The sequence below is a fragment of the Osmerus mordax genome, chromosome 3, assembly GCF_038355195.1.
Source record: "Osmerus mordax isolate fOsmMor3 chromosome 3, fOsmMor3.pri, whole genome shotgun sequence".
Taxonomy (NCBI): Eukaryota; Metazoa; Chordata; class Actinopteri; order Osmeriformes; family Osmeridae; genus Osmerus; species Osmerus mordax.
Window position 1 is genome coordinate 21,141,732 of NC_090052.1, and position 15,586 is coordinate 21,157,317.

The 15,586-nt window shown below is 45.9% G+C and overlaps 1 protein-coding gene across 1 annotated transcript; it reads right to left on the reverse strand.

Annotated features, from left to right (window-relative positions):
- Positions 1 to 236: 236 nt before the first annotated feature.
- Positions 237 to 11,250, reverse strand: kcnj19a (potassium inwardly rectifying channel subfamily J member 19a). Its single transcript, XM_067232502.1, has 3 exons — positions 10,399 to 11,250; positions 3,907 to 4,123; positions 237 to 929 (listed from the first exon to the last, which is right to left on the reverse strand). The coding sequence occupies exons 1-3, from the start codon at positions 11,062 to 11,064 to the stop codon at positions 274 to 276; spliced, it is 1,539 nt and encodes a 512-aa protein (XP_067088603.1). The 5' UTR covers positions 11,065 to 11,250; the 3' UTR covers positions 237 to 273.
- Between the last annotated feature and the right edge of the window lie 4,336 nt (positions 11,251 to 15,586).

The window sequence follows — 15,586 nt, forward strand, 5'->3', positions numbered from 1 at the left end:
GATGAACGAATCTGAGCATGTGTGAACGAGAACAGCCAGTATGACAGCTGCAGCTATTAAACACAAAGAGCACAGTAATTCCAGTATTGACTGTGTTTTCAAAATCAAGAAAAATACTGAAACACGCCATCCATCTTCTTTCATGGGATTGTCTGTTAGAATTCAGTAAAGGATCTTCAAAGTACACAATTGTCTCAAAATGTGTGTGGTTGTGGTCAAAGAGTGGTAAAGGTCTGGCTAGGTGTGGTCAGAGTCTGGTTTATAACCACAACCTCAGCGATCGGCGTTCATCCGACGTAGTTTGGCCGGGAGGTTGTCTTCTGGACGGCCCCCTGCTGGGGGCTGAGGAGTGGGGGCTGGAGCTGGGGTGGGGGTGGGGGGCGGGCTGAGCTGGTGCAGGTCTCCAGTGGACTGGGTCACTGGTTCGAAGCCCAGCTTCAGGGCCTTGAGCTGCAGCCGTGTCTCGGCCTCGGGGCCAGGGGAGGAGCTGAGGCGCTGCAGCTTGAGGGGCAGGTCTCCCGTGCTGCAGGCTTTCTCCGAGTGCTGGGAACTCAGCATCAGCACCTTCCTCTGCAGGTCCTCCTTCCCGGACGAGCTCATCCTCTGCAGCTTGCTCGGCAGCCGTCCGCCCCCCGACCCCCCCGCGCCCCCCCGCTCCTCCGCCGCGTGGATGCAGTCCACCGAGAAGACGCGCTCGCGCCGGCCGCCGCGGCTCTCGCCCAGGGCGGGGGTGGACAGGGGCGAGGGCAGGGACGTCTTCTCCTCGTGCTCCTTGACGCTGTGGGGAGGCGTGGGCACCTCGAAGTGGTTGTGGAACTGAGAGTAGTCCACCCGGAAGAAGCCCTCCTCCAGAGACATGACGGGCAGGAAGCGGTGGCCCCACAGGACCTCGTCCTCCGTGTAGGAGGTCCGCGCCTGACACGTCATCCCTGAGAGAGAGGGGGAGAGAGAGAGAGAGAGAGAGGGGGGAGAGAGAGAGAGAGAGAGTAAGAGAGAGAGAGAGAGAGAGAGAGAGAGGGGGAGAGAGAGGGGGAGAGAGAGAGAGAGAGAGAGAGAGAGAGAGAGGGGGGGGGGGGGGGAGGGGGGGGGAGGGGGAGTTGCTGGCATTACAATACAATACAATGCATTCTGTCTGCCTGTAATAGCAGATGTTGGCTTGTGGTTCTTGTGGTTCAGTGACCTCCGAAACAATTAAGGTGAGGAGAAGAGAGAGAGAAAATTGAAGCCCTTCTTCATCCTGTCCTTTTAATCCCCTTCCATTCTTCCTTCTCTCTATGTCTTTGCTTTGTGGAATGAAACTTCTTTCATAAATAGGAACAGGCACAGGCAACCTACCCTGGTGCCATGCAAGGTTGATTTTACTACGGCTCCAGTCGTAAGTCTAACTGGAGAGATGTCTGTCATTCCTCACATGGCTCGTAAAACCAGCCATGGCATGGCCACACATCGATTGGCCTTTCTTAATGGCTTTTGCTGCAACTGTCCCTGAGATAAACAGGGAGAGGGGAGGGGTTGTTTTGTATGACTGTGCACTGGTTAGGTCTTTCTAAAGGAGCAGAAGCACGACAGCACTGGACTCCTGTGATGACACGTGATGACCCGGTGAAGACCCTGTGTGGTCTTCACCGGGGCGCCCCACCAATCTGACTTACTTGGGTTAAACCTAACCCTAACCCTAATAAACACAGGGTCAAATCGAAACTCAATCAATTAGATCAGATTTGTTCTGTGAACACAGATCATTAGCTGTTGTTGGTTTCTCCTTGGGCCGATTAGCCGTCTCCGAACACCATTCCCAAGTCTACGTCAGTGCAACAGTCGTGTTGAAATGGCACCTCCATCAGTGGTGCTAATGATTTATCGTCACTTTTGTGTCTCACGAGTTCATGCTCGGATCTGTGTTCAAAGCTGAACATGGCAAAGTGACAATCCCAAAGTTCTGTCTTTGAACACAGTTTCACCTTCGATTATTTCCCTCTGTATCGGTAGACCCTTGGAGATCAATAAGCACTTATGAGAGTGCTCGACAGCACAGCCGCTTTCCGACCCAGCGGCTCTGTCAAGGGCCCTGTCCTGTTTGTGTTAAACAGGGCCTCAACTCTCGCTCTGTGACAGACCACTGACAGGGACATCACAACCCCGGCCAACCCCAGGCCTGGAGCCTTTGTCTGAGGTGAAAAATCTGGAGAAAAAAACCCTGCAGCTTGTCAATAGGTAGAGTTCACCAGGCCATATCGATGCTTGCATATTGCTGTGCTTTACAGTCCAATGCTGCCCACTGCCAGGCTTAGTCTTGGACCATGACACGCTTGGGGAAAGCCTTCTCCTGCCACACCCGTAGGTGGCTGTGATACGGCTCGGAGGGAGTCTGGTTCTTCTCTCCGGTGTCCCTTCAGGTGTCACGGTGTCTGGCGCCAACAGCACCTTCAGTTTCGTGGGTCTTGCATTGATGTGAGAGCTTCCGGAAAAAAACAAGCGGCTGTCGGATGTCCCTGGGGAAAAGGGCTTTGTGTAAAGTATTGGCGCCAGTCAGAACTGGCACCACTTGGATTCCTTTCACTCGCATTTCCATAATGATATGCCCTTTCAGCTTGACTGAAAAATCCAGCTTTGGATTCTCATTTCTCAGACAAACATATACGCACACAGTCATGAACAAAATTCCTGACTAACTGAATGACAGATTGCACATTAATGCAAATACACATCGACACAAACACGCACCGAGTTGCTCATCAGTATGTGGATGGCTGTGCCAGCATGAGCCAAGAACAGCGATATGAAGCTCTTATGTCTGTGCAGCAGAACACTGGCATGTGCTGCAAGGACGCCAGGAGACTGATAGCTGTTTATCAAGCGGGGGAGATCCATGATAACCTGGACAGGTTTATGTCTTGGACACTATGGAAGGCAAACCTCTCAAGGGACATATATCTAAGATGTGGGAGGTGGAGGGGGAGGTGGAGGGGGTGGTGGAGGGGGAGGGGGAGGTGGAGGGGGTGGTGGAGGGGGAGGTGGAGGGGGTGGTGGTGGTGGGGGGGGGGGGTTGTTGAGGACACCTGCAGAGGGCAGAGCTGCATCTCATCACCCGTCCTCCTCCCCTCCTGCCTTACATCCACACCATAACAAGCCGCTGCCAGTGTTAATGACATTATCAACAGAGCACAGAGCGTGCTGCCTGCTTGGCTGTATGCCTGGCTGGCCATGACTCCCCTCCTCTGTTCTAAGCCTATTCAGCTCCACGGGTCTGCCCGCAACAATGACAAAAGAGAGGAAGGGAGGGAGATAGGAAAGACAGCTCAGATGAAAGGGAAAGGAAACAAGAAGAGAGAATGCCTGCGACGAGAAGAAAATGCAAAGATGCCTTACAGGGAAAGATTTGGTTTCTTTTGTTGTACTTGTATGTTGAACTTGTAGGGGAGAATTCCAATGCTTTATGCAGAGTGGAGTCCTAATTCTGCCGAGGGCATGCACACGTCTGCTTGTACTTTACGGCTGCGTATACCAGGTCTCTGTTTCAATATGACTCCAGAATTGTGCTGTTTGAAAAATGGAGTAGAGCGTATACTGACTGAACCTCCAGCTCATGCATCAAAGTGACACACGCGTCTATGACCACAGGCTTTTATTATGCATGAAGCAGGGATAAAAACGATCGGGCTGTAACAAAATATCCCCCATAATGCAATCAGGGGAGCCATTTGGTTGTGTTCTTCCTGGCCTAACTCCAGCACTGCCTGTTTCCTAAGAGCAGTCAGGAGTTTTAGAGGGCTGTTACCTTACTGTTTGTACAGACAAATTCAAGGAGGCATCTTCCTGGAGCCAAGGTACATGGAAGAAAAGAAGAGAGAGGAGAAGAGAGAAGTGGAGGGAGTTGAGGGGTCTTGGAGCACGGAGAGGTCTTACCTGTGGTCTCCACGATGCCTTCCAAGATGACAACGATCTCAAACTGCTCGTTCATGAGGGAGCGCTGAGACAGCTCAAAGAAGGGGCTCTTGGGGGTGATCTCGTGACAGATGGTCAGAGGGGACACCAGGAAGAGCTGGTCAGCCCCTGTCCCGAAGCCCACGTCAAGTTCACACTGGTCCAGTGGTAGAAACTCCCCCTCAGGGGTCTGGCGTGACTGTAAGAGGCGACACGGGAAGGGGGGGGCGGGAGGTCAGGGAAGTAGAATGGAATAAAATGAATAAATGCATTTTTCTCTCAGTGTAACACAGGTGGTGAGATTATGAAGAGTGAAGCAAAACAGCCCCAGGCCCTGGCTGCTCTGGAGACTCTCGGCTCGTCTAATCGTTTCCTGTTCGTTATTTACAGAGAGCCTCCTCCTCTCTACTGTACTCTCATCTCCACACCAGCTCATTCATCACACGTGCTGCGTGTCCCTTGTCTTTAACCTGAGCAGCCACACGCCACAAGCTTACTGTGCTCATTTGGAAGATGAGAACTCACACACTTATACACACACAGCACACACACACAGACTCAAAAACACACACATAGAGGGCATCACCAGGGGGCATCTCCTCCTTGAAATATTCATGGCTCCGATGAACGCGGAGGTCGCAGGCTTGGCTCTTCACATTGATTCACTGGGAGCTTGCGGGGGGGTGGGGGGGGGGGGGGGGGGGGTGGACAGACCAGCCATGTTTAGACAGGCCCTGCCCACGTAATGTTAACTGGTGCAGAAGTATTTAATTACCCAGATGAAGACAGGGCACAATGCTATGGTCTCTGCTGTCTGATCTACACCGAGGCAAACACACTCTCCAGGAGTGGATAGAGACAGTCATACACACACAAACTGAACACATGTAGGCATAATTGCTCTTATGAACAAAAGCCAACGTACTAAGACATGCACAAGAACACAGTGTCATTGCCAAAGAACACCAGCAAGTTTAAGTTGCCAAGCAGATCCATGCACGCACACACCACACACATGAACAGAGATGTGGAGCAAAGCCGTAACATCGGTGAAGCCGTTGTAGTTTATACCACTGCTCGTTTCATGCCAAGCCATGTCAACCCATCTAGGCCGCAACCCCAACCTCCACACACACACCTCCAACCCCACCCCCTACCTTCATCTTTATTACAGGCACCCTAACTCTCTCTTTCTCTCTCTCTGTCTTTCTCTCTGCTAAGGATTCATTTGCTCAACTTCCTCTTCATTTCCAATTATGGTAGTTTCAAGGTAAGGGGTGTTCTTGTTCTAAACTCTTTGAAAAGAAAGTTTGAAGTCATTTCTTTTTCATTCTGTCTCCAAAACGTCCTTCAAAATTAGTTGATAGTAGTTTCCCGACTTTTATCTCAGATGTGTTCAATTCTTTAGCTCTACCTTCAAAATAATTAGGATGCTGTGTCAACCACAACCCCCACCCACACACTCACTTCCTCTCTTATTCTACCTCCAACACGCATGCCATTTCTGTACACCGCACCCCCACATTGTCAAACCATCCCACCTCTCCTCTTCTTGTTCTCCACTTTCATTCTCTCCTATTCTATCCTCTCCTCTCTCTCCTCTTCCATCCTCTCCTCTCTCTCCTCTTCTCTCCTCTCTCTCCTATTCTATCCTCTCTCTCCTCTTCCATCCTCTCCTCTTCTCTCCTCTATCTCCTATTCTATCCTCTCCTCTCTCTCCTCTTCCATCCTCTCCTCTCTCTCCTCTTCTCTCCTCTCTCTCCTACTATATCCTCTCTCTCCTCTCCATCCTCTCTTCTCTTCTCTCCTCTCTCTCCTCTTCTCTCCTCATCTCCTATTCTATCCTCTCTCTCCTCTCTCTCCTCGCTCTCCTCTTCCATCCTCTCCTCCCTCTCCTAACTTCTCTCCTTTCCGTAGCCTGATGCTATTTCGAGATCCTCTCTTGCTGCCTCCTACCTGCATGCTAGGAACCTCTGTGAGGGCCCTTGATAGAATACCCAAACACACTCAGATACATTATTCTTGCAAACCCATCTCCCTCTCAAAACACACATTATCTTCTGCCCCGTCACTGAAACATGATAGATTCCTGCACTCCTCACAGCAGATCTACGACTCCTCTGGGTTAGGCCTGACCTCCATGTACATTGCCCTGTGCCCAAGTTGTGTTTGTTTTAGAAAGGGAGTTTGTGTTCCTTTGCATTGTCAAGTGTTTTTCAGGCCAGTGAAGGCAACACATTTGTTTGTCATTGTTGTTCCGTGTGTGTTATTTCACCACGGCTTTGAGCCATTTAACTTTTTACTGCCTGCCTCTGTCGGTTAAGATTAAAACGATGGATGACTATGTGAACACTGACACGCAAATCTTCTTACATGCGCCTCTGGCCCTCCACTCTCAGAGTAGAAGATTGTGAGATAGCTCTGTTGGTGCATAACCCATCTCTTTAATTCTCCAGCCATGTTCAAACAAACGAATATAAAGTTCTCTGCCGCACCTAACAAACAAGCTTTCCCCAGATGGGATGAATCAGACAGTCAGGCCTTGATTTTCGTGGCGAGCACATCTAAATGCAAAATGTGTCTAAAATACTGATACAATGCATGGTCTGCATGCTCTAAAGCCTTTTAACCACCACAGAGGTGCTGAACAATATTGATTGACCCTTAAGAGCCTTGATCCTCCATATCTTCACAGCTCCGTGTCTCTTCCCCCTCTGAGCCCTCATCGATCAGGGCCCAGATGGCAAGCGACCAGCAAACAGGGAGAGGCCCAGGTGAGGGTTTGTTTAAAAGGTGGTAGAAGAGGTCTTAGCTCAGCTTCCGGTCGTACTGAAATTAGTATTCCTGGGAAATAATAGGATCTACTTTGAAATGTAAATTGGGCTATTTTGTAATTTTACACTCAGCTAAGGTTCTCTCTTTCTCTCCAACTGGGTTGAATTTGCGGCGTGATGCTCATTGGCTCAGACAGGGGTGGTTAGTGAAGGCTCCTGTGTGGACAGCCATAGCAGGAACGGGCTTAATATTGTCAGGCCGCACCACAGTGGAAAGTTGAGGCTGAGGGGATTACATTGGCGCACCAAAGAACCCAGTCTGACATTCCTCCATTCCTTTAACTGGCAAATGTTGCAACCATATGAGCAATATAAAAGCGTGCGATGAATCCCTTCGTTGTTCGTCGTCCCTAGGGCATTTGGGTGAAATTCTCTCACCCATGTCCATCCATATTCTGAAACATTCATTCTTCATCGGCCATGCACACGCCGTTGTATAGCAGCGACATGAAATCAAAATAACACTCTCACACTTACAGCTCTCCCTTTTCACGCTTGACCACCTCAACTGGAATGGAAAAGAATGTTGCATGGAAATGGCTTTGTTTACTGGAAGGTGCTGAGGGAATGGGCATGTGTATGTGTGTGTGTGTGTGTACACACACATCAAGTGGGTACTTTACTCTAAATACTGTACTATATAGTTTTACTGCAGTCCAGAGAAAGCACCCATGTTGTGATAACATTAGCATATCAGACATCTTGGAGTTCAATCCCTGCAGGGCCATCTTTTAGCATTCTGCCCTCACTGTATACGTTGTCTCTGTTCTGTTAGAAAAGGAAAATCCATAAGTCCAGGTGCCCCTAACTCTGCTGCTCAGACAGTCTCGAGAACACCCGGTAAAGAACCCTTAGATTCCCCCTCCCCCCTGCTTCCACTCTTTGTTCTGTCTCTCTCTCTTTCTCTCTCTCTTTTTCTCTCTCTCTTTTTCTCTCTCTCTTTTTCTCTCTCTCTCTCTCTCTCTCTCTCTCTCTCTCTCCCTCTTTCTCTCCATCTTTGTGTCTTTGTGTCTCAGCTGGGCTGTTTCCACTCTGGGCTGGTCTCATTTCTGTGCCTGAGCTGTTCCATGAGACAGGGAGCGGGGCCAGCTTGGCTTTGCGAAGCGGAGTTTGGCGTGACACCGTTTGACAGTTCTGATTGGTCTGTTTCTGTGCCCTGCAAGAAGGAGCAGTCTCCCAGTAATCAGACACATCGCTCCAGCAGCACCATGTAATGCCAGCAAACACACAACACTCTCCCAAACACCAACAGGCTGCCTGTCAGTAATCATATCCACACTGGTCACTCAGTTTATCCAGCTCACAATTCCTGTCAAATCATCAGGCAAAATTCCAACTGAAATGACTCGCCCACTTTCGACATCTTAAAAGGATGCTGCCTGCAGAGCGACTCCCGGCTCGCTGTGTAGATGTGTGGTTGGAGTGTGGACCTGGGTTTTGATTAGTGTGTAGTCCTGGAGTCCATAGGAGAGTGGCTCACAGACAGGAACCACAGTGAATTAATCAGTAGCAATTGTAGTCATACACTAGACTTTGGCATTAAAAAAACGTATATATCCTGTTTATTTACAGGAAATTATGAATATTGTCAAAAATACAGAATATAGGGAATGGTGGCGAGTAGAGGAAGGGGGTGATTCAACAGCGCCACCATCACTTCTCTACAAGTATTGCACAGCAAAGATTAGGATGTTTGTCAGTCAATTCACCAGTGTCGAGTATTTCCCTGTTTGCTGTTATGAAATGTAACATTTACAATTCAGTAACCTCCCTCCTGAGTCAGACATATATGATTATTTGTACAGATATATACATATACTGTATATGAACATGCACAATGTTGGTTTGGTAGTAAATGGGGTGTGTGAAGTGAAGGTGCAAGGATGGGTGTGTCTGGGAGGCTGGGGTTCCGTCTATCCTGGCACCACCAGGGACTAATAGTGGCTGTGCTGCCTGGGGAGCAGTGTCCTCTCTGCAGTCTGCCCGTGACACTGGAGAGACTGGCCTTGTCTCTGGCTACTTCTCTCTCGGGCACGCTGCATGCATGCGTCATTACCCTGAGTTTGGGGCTGCTCAATGTGCTGTGCTGATGTGGAAACACAGGGGGACACAGACATAAACAAGCTCCAAGTGCCTGACTAATGCTGTTTGTCTTCTTTACAGCTCATTTTGCACGCTGGACGTGAATGTGGCTGAAAGCAACTCCACTGGTTCATACATTTAGTCATTTAGTCATTTTTTAGCAGACGCTCTTATCCAGAGCGACTTACAGTAAGTACAGGGACATTCTCCCCGAGGCAAGTAGGGTGAAGTGCCTTGCCCAAGGACACAACGTCATTTGGCACGGCCGGGAATCGAACCGGCAAACCTTCAGATTACTCATAATCACCTCCTGTGCGTTAACGCAGAGAGGGATTCATCAGGAGCTCCACCATAGATGTAAAAAGATCTTTACAATATGAAAATTCCCTTAGGAGGGGGGGGGGAGGGGGAGTATTCATGGCAATGTAGTCCTTGACTGATTGGTTTAATATCCCTTCATTAAATCAGTGATATTAGGACGGCTTTGCGCTTGTCTGGGATATGTAATTATTCATTTGCAAAGATTTTCCTTGTTGGATTTCCAATGTGTTGTGGCATTTAGATATAGTTTTGTTCGTCATTCTACATTTTTAAGATCAAATAAATTAAAGAAAAAAGTCGCATGGAGAAATGAACAATAACTGAATGAAGTAAAATTCAATCGCATGCTTCCTTTTAGAAGCTTGCGCAACAAAAAGAATATTTTAAGCGTTCTTTGCTGGATAACTGGATTCTTTACATGTCACCGTGTGTCCTTGAGCACCAGGAACTCTTCTGACAGAGCAGGAGGGGGTGCATGCATGGCGGATACCTCATGTTTCTTGTTCACTTTCAAACCACAGCCTCAAAGCCAATGTCCCTGTCATGACAGCTCACTGATACCTGGCCTTCACCAACCATTAAACTGAGTGGACCTCTAACTGTCCCTAACTGAGAGGTGACCAATGCTAGATACAGCACTGGTCTAGACGGGCACCTGGTTACCCTGCCTGCCTGGCTTATCAGACCTCTGTTATACCTGTCTGTTGCTCAGACACAAGTCAATCTCACTACTAACTGATTATTGTAATGCTCTATTAATCCTTTTTTGTCTGACAAGATGCATACTGTGGATGGGACCCGCTCACAATTAATCTTGGATTAATTCCAGTCTTGAACATGATGTTCATCCCTTTGTGAGGTTTAACCTGTATAGTGAAACCAGTGCAGAGGTTTCCACTCTGCCTATTTGTTAGTTGTCATTCTGTCTAACCTCAGTTCAGAAAGGAGTCTTACAGGTTTGTATTACAGCGTTTTCCCATCCTCAGCAATGCACTTCTACAAAATTAAAATGTACAAAGAGATCACGGCCAATTCTCAGTAAATACATTAACTTATTAATAGGCAAGATAACTTTCCTTTCCAAATGTTAATGTTATTTTGGTAGCTTGGACACAGCATCTTGGTGTGTTGTTGTGGAGAGTTAAATTATCCTGGACTCCTTGCGGACGGAGGGGTTGGTTTATGGGCAGTGAATACCTCGGTGGAGCAGAGCGCAGCTGGAGCTTGTTTGCCTTACCTTTATGAGTTTGCACCTGATCTGTGCAGACACCATATGGCTGTTTCTCAGGTTTCCCACGCGGAACATGAGGCACAGTTTGCCGTCTCGGTTTGAGATTACTGCGTCCTGGCTGAACATAAGTGTCTCGGCGCGCTTCTTGGGTTGGGACATTTTAATGAACATACAGCCGATGAGGAACGCGTCTACGATGGAACCCAGGAGCGATTGGAACAAGAATAGGATGATTCCCTCCGGACACTTCTCCGTGATGTAGCGGTAGCCATAGCCGATGGTTGCTTCTGTCTCGATAAAGAAGAGGAAAGCGGAGGGGAAGTTGTAAACGTTGGCTACGCAAGGGGTATAAGTCGAGTCGTGGCCATGATTGATGTCTCCTCTTATGTAGGCTATGATCCACCACATAGATGCCATGACCAGCCAGGCAATGGTGTAAGTAAGAACGAAGATCAGCAAGTTCCATCGCCACTTTAGGTCTACCAAAGTGGTAAACAGATCGGAGATGTATCTGCTGGTCTCCCCGCCGAGGTTCCCGTGCTGGACGTTGCAGCGACCATTCTTCTCAACAAACCGCTGGCGTTTCTTTTTGACTGGCGCTGAAAACGTGGTTCCCCGGTTGGTATTTACAACCTGATAGTCCTCTCCAAATTTTCTTCTTAATGCAGCCATGACTTCTCGGTAGTTTCCACGAAATGAAGGGAAAGTCACTCGTCCATTTGATACATCGCTTTGTTTCTTTTGTGTCCCAAAGACTTGTTATCTGCAGTGCGTAAAAGTCACCATGGCCGATCACCCTGTGCGCAATGATGTGGGTACACGGTCAAAAGAATCCCGTTTTACTTTCTGTTGTCCAAAACGGTTCTTGGCTTTCTTAAAGCTTTAAAATAATAAGCTTAGGGAAATGCTTAGCGACCCTCCATTGTCTTCACATCCAGGGTAAAGTGGTGTGGAAGCTGCGCGCTCCGCTCAGACTATGGGCGCACTAAAATACATCCTCGCGCCAGTATACCGACTGAGAGAGAGGGGAGGGAGAGGGAGGGTTAGGAATATGTGGAGTACAGTTGTTATGGTCTTGTGGGCTGTCGAAGATGACAGAGGGTGGTGTGCTTTCTTTGTGGATTTGGTGTGCGTGTGTGGGTGGGTGGGGTGGAGGTGCTATGGAGGACACTAATTGTATTAGGAAGCAAGATAACTACATTTAAATTTAAAACAATATTAAGAGGGTGTAATTATCCGTGTCCTTTCATTTTAACACATGATCTGATTAATTATTGTTGTGTGTTGCTTCCTTAAATGGGACAGTTAGGGAAACAAAGTAGAGAGTCATGGCCCACTGTTGATTAGGTTAAAGAGACTTTCCAGTTCCTAATTAATGACTGAATGCTTTGACCCTGTGAACAACTCTCAAGACATACAATGCCATCTACTGGAGAAGAAACGTATGTGCATCAGATTCTTACAAACTGCTTTTCACACGCACCTTTGACTGATGTAAATTATAAAACATTAAAAGACGATTACACTGTTGTTGTTTTTTTTACAGCTTCTGGTCCATTTCAGTGACATCGAAAATTATTTAAATGTAGTATCTCTCCTCTAAATTTCCATGGAGCTTGCTATTGATCCAAAAGACTACCCAGGCCCTTATGTTCTCGGTATAGTCCCTGAGGGCGTTTTAAGGGGAGGGTTCGACCTTGGCACTCTTCTAATCAGGTTGCACAAAGGAATGTATTATGGTATCGCAGCGAAGAACATTTCCAGTGCCAGGCTTCAGCACATCGCTAATGTATGCTGAGCCTGGACTTGTCTTAAATTAGATCAACGTATTTGTTGTTGTTTTTTTTGTTGTTGTTGTTTTTTTGTTGTTGGTCTGAGCCACATACGAATGTGTAATTCCTCACATGTGTCCTCCTGCTATCTGGCTGCTACCATAGCATGGGCTATTTTGCACCAGCTGTGTCTTGGTAGTAGGCTAGTTGGATCCTAAATTGTAACATGGCGAAAAATTGCATTACATGTTACATTTACCCTTTGGTTTTAATTGCAGTGATTGAACTCCAAAAGGACACCAACATTCTGCAGCAGTAGCCCTTGTCGTAGGTTAGGCTTGTTGCGATGGGATGACTCATCTACTTTCCCCGAAGCAGGAGCCACACATTCATGCTCTGTAGCATGATCATTGCTATCAGTCACATCAGGGGGCGAGGGAGCCCAGTAATCTATTTGACCGTAAATAGATGTGTTTGAATGAAATGAGGATGGTTTCACCAGAGAGGAGTTTTTAGTTGTTGGTATATTTTCTGTTTGTTTATTAATTCCAGATTTATATTAAATAAATATGCAAATCTGAGCTAATCATATGAAATATCTGTTATGCTTTATCATTTTATGGTTTTGAGTGTCATTCTAAACATAATTGGTTTAACTTTATTTAAACTGCTGAGAGACTGGTAATTCTCTCTGCCTTCTTCCATGAAAACGATTGTATGAATGTATTATAATAGTCGGATAGTAAATATGTTTATATTAAAGTAATCTATTAGAAGGGGATGTAATGGGATAATGTTGCTGGGCCTCCCCAGTGTGTCTGAGTTTGTAAATTAATTATAGTAGTGAGATAACACACTTTCATTCCACAATTTTGCAATCATAAACACATTTTGATAGAAATCCAGTTGCTTTCAAAATTTTCTCACCAAAACGGAGTTACTGCAGAATACAGTAATAAACATGAATATGTATGAGGTGATCAAATGTGATATTGCTTCTCAATATCTCCGCCTACAGACACACTGGTCGACTTCTAATTTCCGCGAGACCCACACTTTGAGGATGGGAAGATCTATAGCACCCCAGGCATAGCATCATCCAACAGGAATAATGACCAAGGGTCATGAACATGAGAGAGATTAGACTATTTTATTTCAGTCAGAATAGAAAACTGTCTGAAAACAGGAGCCAGATCACTGGGCTTCCATCCAAGCTTCTTAGTCTGCTGGCAGAGAGACTATACAACTTCCACACCAAATCAAGTGAAACAAAATGCGTGAATTTGGTGGGAAATGGGATATGTCAATGACGTACCTATGGCAGTTCTATGGGCGTATGTGAAGCCCTCTGTGACATTGCTTGTAAAAAGGGCTATACATTTTTATTTGATTTGCCTCTACTGAACATCAATGGTGTTTATTAAGAAAAATCTGAACATTGAAAATAATACATTTTAAATGTTGATAGCAGCTTGTGTACTTAGTCTATTTTAACCTTTTTTTGTCAAGGCATGTTTTCAGTTTTGTACAGATCACTGAGACAAACACTGTGTTGTACAATGTTCATTCAGAATAAAGGATCCTTTCATTCAAATATGCACAGTTACTTACAGGATATTTCCCCAATTCTGCATATGTCCCCAATCTACTGCATGTCTTGGCTGTCAATCACAGCTATATAGCTTTCAATGACAGACAATCATGTAATAATTCAGATCACATACAGACATTCGTTGTTTTGTATCCTCATTCTGGATTTGGGGGGAGAACAGACAGAGGGAGAGACAGAGTATAATGCAATGCATTGTGAATTATTGATGAGGAAAGACAATTGATAACCATCATATGAGCAGTCACGGAACCTGGCGAGTTGCCTTAGATACTAGAAATGGTAATGATGTGAGATTGTTTTTCCTGTTTCTCCAACGGCCTTATTCACCCTTGATAGTCAAGAACTGGTGCAGATACAGGCAAGCTTTTCCCTGGGTCACTTCTGCACAGAGAGCAGATAGATTTACCTGGAGCACAGTCATGACGCCTAAATGTCCCATCTAGGCTCCAGCTACTTATAGACAGATGGAAAGATGAACAAAAACACCACTGAAGTGAGACAACCTACAACTTTGTGAGCAATTGTGTGTTTTGTAAAACGAAATACAAAATGATCTTTTACGGTAACCAAGTCTTCGGAATAATCTCTGGTTCCTAGATATCTTCAAGCAATGAGCAGATGAACTCAGTTCAAACAGAGGTGAACCTTCAATGCTTGCCCATAAGTGAACACTGTCCCACTCTGATCTTGTACTATCCCGTAGAGCTCTGCAGGAGTGCAGATACACCCCAGGCTAGGATGGTCACGCTGCTGAATCTGATTACTTGAATGCTAATACAAATTTTGAGCACTCTCAAGAGGGGAGTGAATTCAAAGATTCGTACGAAGGGGGATGTAAACCCAGTCCACTGAAACTGTCTGCATTCTTTCTATACCATCTCCATTTCAATTATACAATTTAGCAGTGTGGAGAAAGTCAGAATAAAATGAGATTTAATGGTGTGTGGTAAAAAATATATATATACAGGCCTATGCATAATTACAGTTTTACATTTACTTACTAATTTACATTTTTACATTTTCTAGTTTAATGTTTGTTAGACCTATATATTTTTTTGCTTTCTTGGTTGCTTTCTTTACTTGAGATCAGACCAGTGACTAATTAGTGTGAAGCTATTTCAGGGACTGATTTCATTTGATCTAAATGTGTCACAATATCCAGCAGCACTGAAAACCAGAGCTCGATCATCTTACGTTTTTAAGACAAGACGTGTCCTATTTCTTCAGTAATTGGGATCCAGAGACACCCTCTCAGACATGACCACAATGAGAAACGAGCAAAGTCTGCGAGGTTTTACCTCGACAAGTTGATTAATCTGGGGTGGTACAGATAAAATAGATGTTCCTATTATATACACACACAACACTGCCACAGACAATACATGTTTCCACATGTACACGTCATGAGCATGTTAATAATATAAAATACATTACAAACAAAAAAACTAAAATGACCAAACCAAGCAGTTTACTATTTCAGCCAAAGTTTTTTTTCTTGACTTTCTTTTTAAAATATGTCTCTTTCCTTTTTTTTTATTAGACAAATACGAACAAAGACATACGATGACAGATTAATTTGATCTATTCCACATAAAGAACCTCAGTTTTCTGTGTTTGTTTCTATAGACAACTAAAGAGAATGAAAATCCTAGCTGAGGAAATCTTCCCGCACTGCGGTTTATTCTCGGCCATTGCTCCCCTGTCCCAGATCAAAGCAACCGTCTGTGACTCTTCTCAGGACCCGTCCGTTAGCTAAACCCAGAATTCCCCGCGCTGAGACAAGATGGAAGAATACAGCAGCTGCAGGAGA